This window comes from Chrysemys picta, chromosome 2, assembly GCF_011386835.1.
Source record: "Chrysemys picta bellii isolate R12L10 chromosome 2, ASM1138683v2, whole genome shotgun sequence".
In the NCBI taxonomy this organism is placed as follows: domain Eukaryota; kingdom Metazoa; phylum Chordata; order Testudines; family Emydidae; genus Chrysemys; species Chrysemys picta.
The window spans coordinates 230,301,365-230,317,163 of record NC_088792.1 but is presented as its reverse complement, the minus strand read 5'-3'; the positions used below and the strand labels follow the sequence as shown (position 1 = coordinate 230,317,163).

Below are 15,799 nucleotides of genomic sequence, written 5' to 3'. Positions count from 1 at the left end.
CTAAATTCTGCCCCAAGCTTGGTAATGATAAGGAAAATATTCTTTTTTTGTAGTAAACTAAACAATTGAAAGGCAAATCAACCTTCTAGCATGTTGTGATAGACTTAAATTCTACCATCTCCCAAAATATATGGGGTCAGACCCCATTAACTTCAGTAGTTACATCAGGTTTAAATTTGGTCCATATATTTTCAGATCCATGTTTTTTTAAGACCATTTACTGTGTCTGTGCTTATTGAAGCTAGCCAAAAGATGGACTTGATAACTTATTACGTCTTTTCCATTTGTAGATATTATTATTCTTTTATGATTCAGAACTTTGAAAATGGCACGTCTGACCCCATAATGGGCAGAATTAGTATAATATTAAAGCTTTTCATATAGTAGCCATAGGGGGAAAAAAGGAAACTCATGAATATGATATAACTGATATTTGCCTTGTTCCTATATTTGAACATTCCAAATAGTATCCAGGGTGTCTCATGGACTAATCTTTTTAAGGATTAACTGTGGAGAGCCATGTGTTTCACCCAGGAACTAAATAATCTCTGCTATTTGCACTTAGGAAGCCAATTCTGTATTTGAAAGATTGAAGGAGGTGGTTTGTCATCTATTTGGATATCATAGGTACTTTTATGGTCTCCATCACGGTACAATCGTCACAATCTTTCATGTATTTAAACATTTGTAAGACCTACAACACATAATTAAAGACCCATCTCAGGGGAAAATATGGGTTAAATATGACCATATTTGCTCGGTAGCAAGTATGTGTGAAAATACAAACCTTACTCAAAGGGAAGGATCATCTAAAGCAGTGGATCTCAATCTTTCCAGACTACTGTACCCCTTTCAGGAGTCAGATTTTCTTGTGTACCCCCAAGTTTCACCTCACTTAAAAAGTACTTGCTTACAAAATCAGACACAAAAATACAAAAGTTCTACAGCACTGTATTACTGTAATATTGTAATACTGTAAAATTACTTACGCTCTCATTTTTAACAATATAATTATAAAATAAATAATTTGGAATATAAAAATCATACATACATTTCAGTGTATAGTATATAGAGCAGGATGAATAAGTCATTGATGAAACAAATTTTAGTTTGTACTGACCTCACTAGTGCTTTTTATGTAGCCTGTTGTAAAACTAGGCAAATATCTAGATTAGTTGATGTACCCATTAGAAGACCTCTGTGTACCCCGAGCGGTATATGTACCCCCAGTTGAGAATCGCTGATCTAAAGAGCAAGCCAAGGTGCAGTACGCTTGCAAGGTGCAGGCTTATGCCAAAATTGAGCAACCTTTCCCAATCTACCTGCTATTTTCACTGTCACTAGCATTCTTATGAGGGGCAGGGGGATAACATTGGCTGCAATATCTAACTTAAAAGATATCAAATATAAAATCTATTGGGTCAGATCTTGAGCTGGTTTCAATTTGCATAATTCCATTGGAGCTCATCCATTGTACTTGGAACCTCATTCATATCAGCACTTCATCTCCTTTAGTTCTGTGACCACACTATAATAGGCTTCATGTCCTTTTCAAATATATCACAGACTGAAAATGGTGATGTTATGACAACAAACACCCCAGCTTGCATCTAGAGTCCATTTTAAAGAGTGCGTCTTACATCTGCTATCATTTGATCAAACTTAGCTCCTGTTTCTGTGAACCACTTGCAAACATCAGTGTAGGTTGTGCTAGCATACTATAAAAACATCCAAATAGCTTCTCTTCTATTTACAAGATGTGTGCCTTTCTGTTTTCGTCATAATATGTGTTTCATTTCATGACTGCCTGAGTTAACACACATTAATGGGCATGCAAAATTGCCTGTGTTATGTTGTTATTTCTGTTTTTCCAGTTGTTTATTATATATGTTTTGAAAAATAGCTTAGTGGATAGACACAATGGGAGCTAAGGATGTGTAGTGCCTCTCAGAAGATGTTCCGCTTCTTGCTGGATCTGACCTCATATAACAATTCTGTGCATTGCTTATTATTTTACAAACTTACTTTTGGGGCAAGATATTCCTATTGTTATGAAACTCTCATAAATGTTTATATGAGTTATTAATAGTAATATATAGGGGGGCAACTAAGATTGGGGGCAAGACTGTGCTAGATGCCAGCCAAACATACAGGAAGAGACAGGCCTTGCCTCAAAGAGCTTACAATCTACACAAGATAAACAAAGACAGAGGGCTGGCAAGTTGCAATACCTAAGGTCAAGTTGCAATTCTGAACTATAATTATGGAAGGGCCCAAGATCTGATCAGCAGTTTGAACCAACAAAAATGTCTTGGATGTGGGGTGGGGTTTTGGTTCTACCCTTTATAAAGGTAAGGTCCACTTGTGAAATTTGAATTCAGGTCTGAGTTTGGATTTCAAATACCTGCAAAGTTCAGGCATGTTCCTCTAGAGGGTAATGGGTTTGAAGCTGCAGTCAGTGGAATTCTAAACTCTGAAGGCCAGATCATCAGCTGGTGGAAATCAGCATAGTGCAATTGACGTTAATGGAGCTGTGCCAACTTACACCATCAAAACTTGCCTTCTTTTGGTATGTTTATGCCTCATAGCTAGGCTTTTTCATACATCCAACTGGAAACTTAAATCCATTTACCATTCAGATGTTTTTCATGATGTTCCTACCTCCATTGCTAATTACGACCTTGATTCAGAAAAGCAACTGCTTAAGGGCTTTCCTGCACTGGATCCCAATAAAGCTACAGTATTTGGGGCAAGTTTTGCCCTCAAATATGCACTGATATCAGTGGGGTTCTCCACACAGTTTAGAGGGCAGCATTTGGTCCCTTGTATTTAAGTCTCTTGCAGCCCTACTGCACCTCCAATGGGATCCTGATAGGGCCAAAGTGTGTTGTCAGTGGGGACTGAATTAATGTAAATGAGATCAGAATTTGACCCAAGCTGATATCACAAATGAATTGCACACATTTCCATAAGAGCAAGTTTTGTTGCTGCAGGATCATGCAAAAAGAGAATTCCATCTGTGAGGAAGTAGGTGAACCAACACCAGGAACTCAGAAAAATATTTGCCAGTATCTTTTTGAGTCAGTGATCTATTTCCCCAAAATTGCTGCAATATGAAAGTTCTCCTTTAATATAATCTTAATATAGTGATATGCACTTTAATATTAGTTGTAATTTCACCAGCATAAGATGTATTCAGATTAGATTTTTGGCTTTTAGAGAATCCAGTCTTCCTTTTCTACAGTCTTTGTACAGCGCCTAGCACAATGAGGTGCTGGTTCATGACTAGGGCTCCTAAGTGCTACAGTAATACAAACACAATCAAATAAAATAATACACCGGGGGATTGAAAGAACTCACTGACTCGGGACTGAAATCACTTTCCCCCAGGGGGATGGTATCTGACACTACCCAGTATTGACGTGCTACAATAATAACATTAAATTGACTTTTAGAAGGGGCGTGTGTGGTTACGGTTTCCATTGTTACTGAAGTTTTACAATGATGCCTAGAGCACGTTACCCCCCTTTTTGTTATACATCTAAATAATTTTATTGTTTAATCCATTAAAACGACGTTATTTGCCATGAACTAAGGGTGAAAAACCTCCACATACCAAGCCGTTTCTGTCTGAGCAACAGTTAATCAACTGCATCATTTAAGCCCGAGTTTATCGAGGCTTCTTCTTTTTCTTACCATAAATTCATGGGTCTCTAGTTTTTGTTTGAAGCATTACAGCAGCATCCCGCTCGCGGCAGTGCCTGCGATGAAACGTACCCTGCACCCCTTCACAGCCCTTCCTCGGAGCCCGCCTGAGTTCTGATCAACTGCATAAAGGCTTGAAGAGCTCTTTTGATTACCGCGCAGCAAAGAAACAAGTGTATCATCAAACACAATAGTATCATTTTCATGCAGACAACTGCCCTCAAATGCCATTGAATGCGTTTTAACAGCCATTCACTCGTGTGCTTTTAATTTCTAGACGGCAAAACCAAGGGTCTCGTGAAACTGCCAACATTTTTTCAATAGGAAAATAATGTCAGCGTGGTATACACAGGAGGAGACTCTGCAGATAGATTGCAAGGCGTGTAACAGCTCACCGATGAAGCAGAAAACAAGGGATGAGAAAAGGGGAAGTTTCCAATAAATCCCGATCGTTATATGTAGGTTGATTGACTCACTGTTAATACAGAAATTCGGATCACACGGTTAATGTACAACCTAATGGCAACTGTCGCGTTTGCAGGGGGGTTTTGAGTGAGACACTTCAACAGACTTAGTTATAACACTTCCTACCTGCCACCCATCTGATCGTCTCAAGTTAATTTCAAATGCACACGTTGATTTCTCTAACAGTAAGCGCCCGGAAGCGGTAACGTTAGCCCTACGACTTGCAAACACAGACACCAGCAAACCTGACACCCCCGACAACAGATCTTGTGTATCACAGTTTGATGTCGCTTATGTGTTTTCAAACAGTAGGTTTCCCATAAAAACACATTAGTACGTGACTCTCATTGGCTGGATTTTACCTACCGCTTTACTGGAAATTTAACTTGAGTGTATGTTACCAATTATTAAATGTTCAGAACAGCTAAGTGTGTTAAAAGAACAGGAGTACTTAAGTGTGTTAAGATATTCAACTGGAGATTAGCACCTCTCATCAAGCTAGTGATGGGAAATCTTCTTGGTAAAATATCGCGTCAGGGTCCTTTATCGGGATTTTTCTATGGGGGTGTTTTACTTTTTGTTCTTGTGTGTTCTTACATATACATTCACCCACGAAAGCTTATGCTCCAATACCTCTGTTAGTCTTTAAGGTGCCACGGGACTCTTTGTTGCTTTTTACATATAACTTGGTAATGGAGATGAGATGCGTTGGCATTAGAACAAACTCTGTCTCTAGTTCATCATTCTGACTATAAACTCGCTCGGGAAGGGCTCGGGAGGTTGACAAAGCCAGGTTGCAATCTCTGAATCTGATTAGCAGCCTTGCCCGGCTCTGGATCCGGGTTGACAGCAGGTACCTCTCATGCGGGACTAGAGTGGAAAGTTTTCTACCCGCTTGGTCTTTCATAGTAAGAAGTCGGTCGCTGTTGCTTTCCGCTCCCGTTGGGAAATCTCATTCAAGGATTTTTGTCAATGGGAGAGCGCCCTGCTCAACTCCCCCGACCCAGCTCCGGCTGACGTCACTAACGAGGCGATAAATATCTGTTGATATAATTGGATGTGAGATTCTGTGTTGTGATAGCAAAACTCTGCCCATTGCTGCTCCGAAAGGGCCCCCATGATTTATTCAGCAGTGGATCGGGGCACGCAATCGAGCTGTCAAGAAAGCGTCAGCTTATTAGGCAAGTGCTGCGTGATTCCAGAAGAGGGTCTATGCTATAAAAATCACGCACCCGGGCTCTGATTAGGAGAAAATCTGATCACAAGTTGGGGAAGAGACGGCGCGGACAGAGTGACAGCGGGACCTCGGCAAGCCCCCAGTCCGGACAGACTCCACCTGCCCTACGAACCGGCAGCGGCATCTCTAAGGTAGGCAGCGATCACCGGCGTGAGCCGCAACCGAGCAAACTTCTGCCTGCCCGGGTGCAGCTGTGCTGCTCGGACTGACAAACGCGTGGCTGGGGGGCGAATGGCTTCAGATACTTGCAACGAGCCTGGCTAACCAGCTCCGTGGGGGTCCCGCGGGAGGGAGCAATGACCTCGGGGCCGGGTGTAATATTGCCTGGGAAGCAGCCAAGCCGCTGTACGTCTTTAAACGGGACACTTGCTCCCTGCCCAGCACCAGCTGGCTGTCGTCCCTCGGTTGCTGGCCGTGGTACAGCGCCGGGGCTTTCTCCTCTGTAGCCAGAGCCTGGGCCCGTCGGGGGCTTGCTCCTTTCAGCGCCTCTGAGACGCCGGGGCAGCGCTGTAAACCAGACGGAGAAGGAAACATCTCCCCCGCGCCTGGGGCAGGGCCAGAGACTGGGGGGCGCCGGGGGCGGCTGATCCATTCAGCACCTCGGACAGCGGCTCGAGCAGCTCCCTCCCTGGGGTCGGCCGGCAGCCAGCCGCACCGCCCGGGCTGCGAGCGCCCCTGTCCCGACCGTCTAACTCCAACGCGGCAGGTTTTCTCTCCCCGCCCCGCGCCTTCCCCTCCCTCCTCCCCCCGCTTCTGTCCCCAGTTGCAGATCCGGGCGTTGATCATGAAGCTCCAGCTGTTGGTCTCCACAGGGATCCTGCTGGTTGCTCTCCTGCCCTACCATGAATGCAGAGCCCTCGGCAAGAGCCCCCCCGCCGCCGCCGGCGCTCCCCTGCCGCCCGATTTCCTCCAGCCGCCGCCGAGCCTGCCCGTGCTGCTCCGCATGGGAGAAGAGTATTTCCTGCGGCTGGGCAACCTCAACAAGAGCCCCGCCGCCTCCTTCTTCGCCTCCAGCAGCAGCAGCCGCCTACCGCCCGGCGCCCCCGCCACCAACTTTTTCCGAGCAGCGGTGCAACAGCTGCAGCAGCTCCCCGAGCGCTCGCTAGAGAGTGCGGCGGGCCCCGGGGAGGGGGAAGCCGAGAGCCTGCCCCGAGAGGCGATGGAGAGGGAGAAGCGATCCGAGGAGCCCCCGATCTCCCTGGATCTGACTTTCCACCTCCTCCGAGAAGTCTTGGAAATGGCCAGAGCCGAACAGTTAGCGCAGCAGGCTCACAGCAACAGGAAACTGATGGAGATCATCGGGAAATGAAGCGGCCTCGCCTTGCCAAAGAGATTCTGCAGTTAGCACAAAATGATACAGTATTATATACCATAGTGCTGCTCTGATGTCATCTCTTTATTTTTCTATAGCTTTAAACATAGAGGGTGTACGCTGAACAGAGCCCATGTCCCTTGGTTAGCATGCACAGCAGTGTATTCCCGTGCAGTGACGAGAAAAGTGTCATTTGTAACTTTCCCACCTTTATTTTTCCATTTCAAAGTTGTTCTAGTGACATCGCTACTTAGGAGGGGGACAGCGGAAGAAAGGTTTCAAAGAAGCCGTTGGACAAGAGAGATACTTTTCTTGTGGGAAAAGGTGTGTGTTTGTGTGTGTGGGGGGGGGGATCTCTGTAAGCTATTGCGACTCAACTTTTTTCTGTACCATTTCCGTAATAAAACATCTTTTCAGCGCTCGGTCAATTTTGTTGTGTAAGAGAATGTTTAATATTTATATTTTTAATAAAAGCTGCAAAGTAACTGTGGTTTTATAGACTTTCTTGCCTTAGGGTCTTCTAGATTCAGCAGAGGTTTCCTTTCTGTATATATAAAAAGCTTTTCCTGAGCTATTTGTTTGGGGTTTTTTTACAGACACCCACCCGTAACAGCGCTGAAATGAAACGGAGGATTGGTCAATAACTGCACGCGGATAGCTCAAGAAGAGAGAGGTGTAAGATGAGTGTATGAAAATTATAGGACACAGCTAAGGGTATGTCCTGAGGATACAGCTAAGGGTATGGGTCTGTACAAGGACATTAGTGCAGTTCAAGGGTCTCTGGGATATTTATGCTTTCTCCCGGTTACATTCTTTAACACCTCATGCGCTACATGTACAGAAAATGCATCCTTCAGGGTACTTAGCAGCATTTTCACTCTCCGCTCCCAAATTCAATTGTTTAACTCAGCTCTGTTAAAAGAAAATGACTCCAATCTAAAACCTGTCGTTCAAACAGCCAGTCTATCCCCCTCCCCATTTTTATTGTCTCCCATTTAAACAAAATGAGCGCGGCTGTGCTGGGTTTACAGGGATGCAATTTAAAACAAACCAAGGAGCTGGAAGCTTTTTGCACCTGACAACTATTTTACATGAAGTTTTGCGGGGATTAAGCCACACGCTTGGCAATGCCACTGGTGATTGCTTTGTAAAGTTGAATGCTTAATGTTGAAAAAACAATTCTGTTCACGAGAAGGAACGTTTCTACAAAACGCTTTAAACAGACATAAATGTACTCGCCTCCTTCACGCTAACCTCCCCATACAGTCTATCGAGAGGCCAGATTTGAGCGAGCTGCTGTGTGTCCAGCAACTCAACCATCCCCTGCATGAGTAAACACTTCTGACGCAGGGTATAATGCCACAACAGCCACTAGGGAAGACTGGACGCCTTTTTGAACTGTCTAAACACACCCAATCCTGCACTAACACACTAACTCACTCACACCAGTGGGAGTTTGGGGGCGTGGGGAACGGAGAACTGGGCTCCCAGTATTAGCACAACAGGTCCTGTGTTAACTTCAAAGCAGATGTTCCAATCTCTTGGGTGGAGCACGCACTTTTATGTGTCTCTAATTAGGGATTACACCTCACACTCTGTAACGTGCCCTGAAGGGTCTATAGTGTGACTGGCCGAATGGGAATTTAACCCCAAAGAATTAAATTGCTCTAAAAGGAGGGTTCAGTCTCTGGAGTATATTCTCCTCCTTGGACCCTACACTGCCATCCTTGTAGGTAAGAACTTCCCATTGACTACAGCTGGAGTTTTGTGAATGGAGAGACGGCAGGATCTGGTGGGCCTGTAATTAACATTAATTAAGTGAGCGTTGAGTTCGGGGATGCATCTGTGTGCAGACTGCGCTCTAGCAGAGAAATGCACTTTATGGTGTCATGAAACTGATTTTTAAAATGTTTGGTTTAAGGCAATCACTCAAGTGCTATTGATTTTGTTAAACACTTTAAATTCTCATATTCGCATGAGTACGTGAAACGGACAGTTCCTTACTGAATTCATACAGCTGCCATATTTATGAAATCAGCTTTCTCCTATTATCTTATGAATCATCAGGAAAAAAAGAGATCAAAGAAGGATTTTGTGAAACCAATGAAGACAAATCTGAGTCCTGGTTGCAAATATTCATTAGGAATTTCTTGTCAAAAAACAAGAACAAAATCTTGTGGAAAAAACACAACTGGATGCGGTGATGAATTTTACTGCTGTTCAGTGAAGATATAACTCTTAACAAATGCTTTGTTATTTCAAAGCTCTTTACAAACATTAACTAATTGATCCTCAAATCCATCCTTCATAGTCCCATTTTACAGGAAGAAAAACAGAAACAACATAGATAGTAAGTGGCTTTCCAAAGGCTACATTGCAAACTGTTGTCAGAATTGGGCTTTTGTATTCATGAATTACTTGGCTCCCACCTTAGACTATATTGCCTTCTAGCATGTATTAATCAACCATTTCATGCTATTGATTATGGTACCATGAAAAAAAAAAAGCATGTCTTCATGGTCAGTCATGGTACTATAAGAAGAGCTATTCAGGGCCTGATCCAAAACCCATTGAAGTCAGTGGAAAGATTCCCCTTGGCCTTTGGATCCCTCTCTTAGACCCTAGCCCTGTAAGATATTGATCACTCTCAAAGACTATTGAACTCTTTCAGAGATGATGACAGTCAGCACCCATTAGGAAATACAGTATTCAATTCTGTAATCATTTTTCTAACTGTCCTTAGAGTGTTAGGGTGAAATCCTGACCCCATGGAAGTCAGTGGGAAAACTCCCAGGATTTCACCTTCAGAATCAAATGCAATGTCAATCTGCTCACCATTTCAAAAGGCATGTCAGTTTATGTAATCAGTTTCATTAGTTAAATATCTGTAGTACACTTCTCTCTGCACTGTGGTAGCCTTTTCCATGGGTTTATAATCTTTTAAATACAATCTTTAGCAGATACTTGCAATAAACTCATCACAGTTCAGCTCAGAATGGTCTTTTGTGGTTTCAAAGGTCTTGCCCTTTTACTATCACTTTGCTCAGTATGATAAAAGTGAGTGTTGATTTCATGTATTAAAGGAAGTTGAGACGCTATAGGTATAACAGATATGGATATAGACAGGCACAAGCTGACATACTCATCCAGAACCCTCTCCTTGCCTTTTGAGGAAGTACAGATAATAAACCACATACCGATCCATACCCCAGATAATTTGGGAAGGGTTCCAATCCAGTGCTTCCTATAGCTATATCTTTATTGTCTACAGCTATATAAAATGTAACACCAAATAACATTTCTGAATGGTTTGAGTGTTATTCATTGTGACCTATGAACCTCAGCTGGAAAATACAAATCTAAGGGTGAAATGCTCCTCTTGCCATCCCCATTTATGCTCAGGTTTTACACATCAGCATGCAGTAGCACCACTTGTGCTGGAGTAATGCAGCACAGTGGTTGTGTTGAGTGGAGTTTTAGACTTACCTTTGAATTTTGTAGCTTTCGTCAAGGATTTGCCACAAGCGTTATCAATAAGTTGAAAAGATGGAGTTACTCCAACTGGAGTAATTAAGAGTAGTGAGGGGGTTTTCATATTTTCATTGACAAATGATGCCATTAGTCATATTTCAACTATCAGTGTTGGGTAAGCACTTACAAAAATACAACAGGACACCCAGGCTGGCTACAGACAATCATAGTGCTCACTAATTTTGCAACTGTAATTATAGCATGAAGCTTCTGTTCAACATTCTCCTTTCTGAAACAGGTTTTACTTGAACACACAGTCAAACTTAATATAGTATTTCATCAAGACATCTATTAGTCCAGTTTTCCCACTCCCTTTATTCAGCTATTTCCAAACATCACTCTAATCTAAAAGTATCAGATACAGTATAATGGAATTCAAATAAGGCCCTTGGAATTAAACCTGATCAAGATGTCTCTTATATGAACTATTTCTTGTTGGTTCCAGCCAAGTCACTTGCTGCCTCATAGCTCCTCTCAGGTAAGCACATCCAAAGCCAGCCGGAATGATCGTCATCATTCATTCAATGAGTTTAACCAGGAGAAAGAGAAGACATGACGAGCCGGCTCATCAGCTCTTTCACTGCTCACTGGAACGTCTTCCACTTGTCCTTGAGGGGATGGTTCAGACCCAGTCTGTATGAGAAGGAAATGTTTACAAGGGGAAGAAGAAAAGCTCATCTTTTAAAGCTGGGATTATGTTTGCAATACAGTTCTATAATACTGGATTCTTTCTATCAATAAAGTTTGACAGGAAGTAGAAAGAAGGAATATGAAAAGCCTTTGGGGGCAGGGGCCATGAATGAAATCCTGGCCTACTGAAGCCAATGGGAGTTTTGCCATTGACTTCAATAGGGCCAGGATTTCACCCCATGTGTTTGCATATCTCAAAAGGCCTCCAATTCTTACATGAAATCAAGTATATTTCCCACAGTAGGATACTACACAATGTGAGTAAGGGTATCTTACTGTGGGAAATATACGTACTTGATTTCATTGGGACTGTTTGCAAGTAAGGTATTATTTAAAATGAGTAAGGATGGTAGAATCGTGTCCTTTAACACTAAATATGTCTCAACCATTTATAACAGTTGCATAATGTAAAGTTATCAAAATCATGGTGCAAACATATGTACAGGTATTGACAACATATCACAGATACTCATGAGGAACTACAGCATAGGATGGATGATTATTTGGCATTTTCCAAGCAATTTTTGTAAGTATGTAATGTTAAAATCCATACTGGAATTAGTGAGAAATGATGGTCTGTTATGTGTAAGTTGGCTAATGGGCTTCATTCCAGTTACTGTCTAGTTGGACAATGTCATACCACTATAGAACAAGTCCTAAAGTCTCCTGAACATGAACACAAGTAGTTTCCTGTTTCTTTTCCTATATCTAATTGAAGTTTTCAGTTTATTTTTAAGGGCCTAGATCCTTAATTAGTATTCATTGACATAGCCCCAGTGGTTTCAATAGGGGTAATTTACACCAGCTAAGAATCTGTCCCTGAAACTTGAAAGACAGATTAATCTAGCCTCTTAATTTGGACAAGATTATCAAAATGATGCATCTCTGTTGCAGGTTCAAAATGTGGTGTGCAAATTTGGTCGTTATTTACATTTAAATTTTCAATGGCTAACGCTTTCCAGTGAGTAAACCTATTGTGCACTTGAATGAGAGTGCAAAAATTAGTGGAAGACCTGGAGGAATAATTACCTATTTAAGCACCAGAGTTCCTTTTCAGCAAGGTTGTAGAGAAAATTTGTCTCCTAAACTTAGTAAACAGGTTTGTCTGCCGCATTGTTGTGCCCATGTTGATCCCAGGATATGAGACAGACAACGTAGATGAGGTAATATCTTTTATTGGATCAACTTCTAGAAACTTCACAATATGAAGGAGAAGGAAGCCAGACTAAACATTACTTCCTGAGCAAATGCAAGAACCCAACTTATATTTAGCTCAGACACTCTGGTTACTTCCCCAGACTTGAAGAGCTCTATGAAGCTTGAAAGATTGTACCTTCTACCAACAGAAGTTGGTCCAATAAAATATATTACCCCACCCTCCTAGTCTCTCTCAAATTTGCACATTTTAAAGAATTAGACACACAACAGCCAGATCCTCAGCTGAAGTTCTAGCCCACAGGCCTGAAGAATAATGTGTGTAAAATCTTTTGGCCAAAACTTCTAATGTGGGTTCCTAAAGTTAGATGACAACAGTAAATAAGTGGCCTGATTTTTATAAGTGTTGAGCACCCAGCACTTCCCTTTGCTTGACTTCAATTGGTGTGGTAAGTGCTCAGCACTTCTGAAAATAAAGCCATTTGTTTGGGTTTGTTATGTAGATTGAGATGCCTAAATTTAGGGAATCCACATTTGAAAAGTTTGCCTTTTACTTTCAAATGTGCAACTGAAATGCCTAGAACAGCTAAAAATAATTATCATTATGCATGCACGTTTTTGTGCACCCAAGTCCCCAGTAGGGCACTTAATATACAACCTTAGTGCACATAGTCTTAAATGTCTGGCAAATGATTAATAAAAACACCCACCTCACCTCTGATTTCTTCTCTAAAGCTGCCTTATTATTCTATCATTTATCTTACTGTACAGAATCAGCCCGATGGATCACTTCCACTTGATGTTCCAACAGCTATTTCATTTTGGTTTTCAGACTATGGGCTTGATCCAGCAAAGCACTTAGGCCTAGATCCACAAAGGTACGTAGGCTCCTAACTTTCACTGACACAATGAAGGTTAGGATCCTAACTAACTTTGTGGATCAGGACCTTAAGCACATACTTAACTTTAAATCAACAGGACACCTCACAAGCTTAAATTTAAGCATACGCATAAGTGCTTTGGTGGATTGGGTCCTAAAAGAATAATTACTCGGTCTTCTCTACATTAGGAGATACACATTAATTAACGCATGGTAGACCTTGCCTGCTGACACAAGTTTAAACCCAATAATTTTTTGTCTATGTCACAGGGTGGCTGGCCCCAGTAAATGAAGTAGGTCCAGTTCCCCTGTGCCAGAGCTGGTGCTCCCATTTAGCCAATTATGAGAGTGAGGCAGCACCTGGGGGCTATAAAAGGTCAGGGAGAGACCTACCGAGGGAGAGTCCTGGTGAGCGTTGGTCAGGAGACTGGTGGAGTCTTGGGGAAAGTTGCAGAAAGATCTTTGCAGGCCCTTTCTGGGAAGAGGAAGGAATGAACTAGGAGACTGTATGTCTGGGACCAGGGAAAAGGCTGAAGGCAGAAGAGCAGTGAGAATGGTTTGCTGGCTGTTATCCCCAAGCCAGAGAACCAGGGATGGAGATAGCTGAAGGCAGGGGAGCAGCAGAGGAATTTACCAACTGACATCTCAGGGCCAGAGAGCTTAGCCCAGAGTGAAAGGGTCAGGGAGAATGAAGGAAGGTGCACTGGCAAGGATGTTCCCAGCAGAGAGGCTGTGGGGGGTTCCCATTGGGAAAAGCCTGGTTACATTCCAGTTGGAAGGGCTGTCCTGGTACAAGGACAGGGCTGGGTTATACTGGATAGCTAGGGCATGGTGAGGGACACCAGAGCTGTGCTGGAGAGCCAGGCAGTGGTGTAGTCCTAAACTGCAGCATCTCTGTCCCCAGGCTGCAGGGAATGGGGCACAGTGGTGTAGTGGAGCTGGAACGCTGTTCCAGTGTCTTTTAGCTCCATCACACTACTGGAGCCAGGGCCTGGAGAGGGACGCTGGGGCTGGATGTTACCTGTAGTGTTTGGATTATGCTGGGGGCAGTCTGGACTATTCTTGTGGGACTTTTGTTCTGATTTATGTGCATGGGATTCTGTAATAAATGAGCCCCGCAAGGGCTATATTTATACTTGGGAACACTCTGTGGACTATTTCTGGGGACTCTGAAGGAGGGGAATTGAGGCAGGCCTGCTTGTTATACTGCAGTCTGCCACAAGAGAGCACTCCAGGCGGGGGGCAGCCCTATGACACTACATCAAGTACTAAATCAGATCTAACATTGTGCAGGCTAATACATGTTATAACATGATGGTATTTCCCAGTTTAGGCACAAACTTCAAGACTCCTACAACCCCTCTTTGGTTTCGGATGTATTAAGTGTTTACTCCATGCATTTCGCCATGCTCAACAGAACTCCAGTCTACTAGCTCTCTGCTTGGTGAAAACCTCAGAGAGTACGTCTACACTGTGATAAAAGACCCCCAGCACAGCTGCAGCTGCCCTGGGTCAACTGACTCAGGTTCGTGGGGCTGATGCTGTGGGGCTTTACAAGTGCAGTGTAAACATTTGGGCTCGGGCTGGAGCCCTGGCTCTAGCACCCTCCCCCTTCATGAACATCTGCACTGCAATTTTATAGCCCTGCAGCCCGAGTCCTCTGAGCCCGAGTCAGCTGATCTGGGCCAGCCATGAGTCTTTTCAAGAGTCATTAACAGACACCACAATTAGCTGTGGGTGGAGTAGAGACAATACTGAGAATGCAGCTCTGCACAGACTTGTAAACTTGCGTTTTCGGACCTGGAATGTTTAAAGATCTGACACTCACTGAGTCATACAATCATTTAGACCTATTATCATCGGATTGGTAAAAAGGGAAATTCTTAAATTCTACTTCAACTCCCAGAGAAAGTTGTTGCTTGTATACTCAACTCACTTCCCTTTGACTACGTCTATACTTATCTCTGGGTCCGGCGGTAAGCAATCGATCTTCTGGGATCGATTTATCGCATCTTGTCTAGACGCGATAAATCAATCCCGGAAGTGCTCGCCGTCGATGCCAGTACTCCTGCTCTGCGAGAGGAATACGCGGAGTCGACGGGGGAGCCTGCCTGCCGCGTGTGGACCCGCAGTAAGTTCAAACTAAGATACTTCGACTTCAGCTACGTGAATAACGTAGCTGAAGTTGCGTATCTTAGTTCAAAGTGGGGGGTTAGTGTGGACCAGCCCTTTGTAACAGCAGCCTGACTGTGCACTGCAAAACTATATTGTATCATTAGGATATTTCAGGACAAACTTTTCCGCTCTAGTATTCATTGAAAAAGAGCTTTTAAAAATAGAGTGGTAGGGAGAGACTTTCAAAGGCAGAAAGGGGAGTCTGGCACACAACTGAAAGTCAATGGAAGTTGGGCAACTAACTTCCCCTTGTGCCTTTGAAACACTCCCCCGTAACGGAGTGTACTGCTACTCAGAAAAAGGGCAGCTTTCTCCAGGTTGTAGCAGTCTATACCGTATGCCTTTCAAATGGTGTCTAAAGTCGATTCAACACTTTATAATGACTTCCTGTTGATATTAAGTAATGAACCTTTATCTGAAATTTATCTCCTAGACTAGGGCTCTTTCTGGGGGCAGGGATTGTGTATTTATACAGTACAAAGCATAATGGGGTCCCATGCCTTGATTGGGGCCTCTACTCAAAATAATAATGAATAACTAAAACATTCACTTCAGATCATATTAATCACTTTAAAGCAATTTTGGAGATGTGCTAAACACCTAGGGTATGATTCAGACTTTCCTCACTGACTTCAGGAGGCACTGGATC

At 43.1% G+C, this 15,799-nt stretch overlaps 2 protein-coding genes across 18 annotated transcripts in view; one reads left to right on the top strand and one right to left on the bottom strand.

Moving 5' to 3' along the window:
• The window catches only part of TRIM55 (tripartite motif containing 55), a 146,336-nt gene that overhangs the window by 63,212 nt on the left and 67,325 nt on the right, over positions 1 to 15,799 (bottom strand). For 14 of the 17 annotated variants that reach the window (XR_010598890.1, XM_065585660.1, XM_065585661.1 and 11 more), the window contains one exon: positions 8,916 to 10,883. The exons of 1 other annotated variant lie outside the window; for it this stretch is intronic. Coding sequence is in view for 14 of the 16 variants with exons in the window: in XM_065585660.1 (XP_065441732.1) it covers positions 10,764 to 10,883 (120 nt within the window). In the remaining 2 variants the exon portion in view is untranslated. Of the gene's footprint in view, positions 1 to 6,410; positions 6,743 to 8,915; positions 10,884 to 13,368; positions 13,451 to 15,799 lie in introns of those variants that run through there. 2 more of the 17 variants (XR_010598889.1, XM_065585665.1) reach the window with 2 other exon arrangements.
• On the top strand, positions 943 to 7,289 carry CRH (corticotropin releasing hormone). Its single transcript, XM_065585667.1, has 2 exons — positions 943 to 5,538; positions 6,171 to 7,289. The coding sequence occupies exon 2, from the start codon at positions 6,192 to 6,194 to the stop codon at positions 6,714 to 6,716; it is 525 nt and encodes a 174-aa protein (XP_065441739.1). The 5' UTR covers positions 943 to 5,538; positions 6,171 to 6,191; the 3' UTR covers positions 6,717 to 7,289.

What these genes read in the sequence shown, in the direction of transcription:
- CRH (XM_065585667.1), top strand. Translation starts at nt 6,192, where the DNA reads ATGAAGCTCCAGCTGTTGGTCTCCACAGGGATCCTGCTGGTTGCTCTC.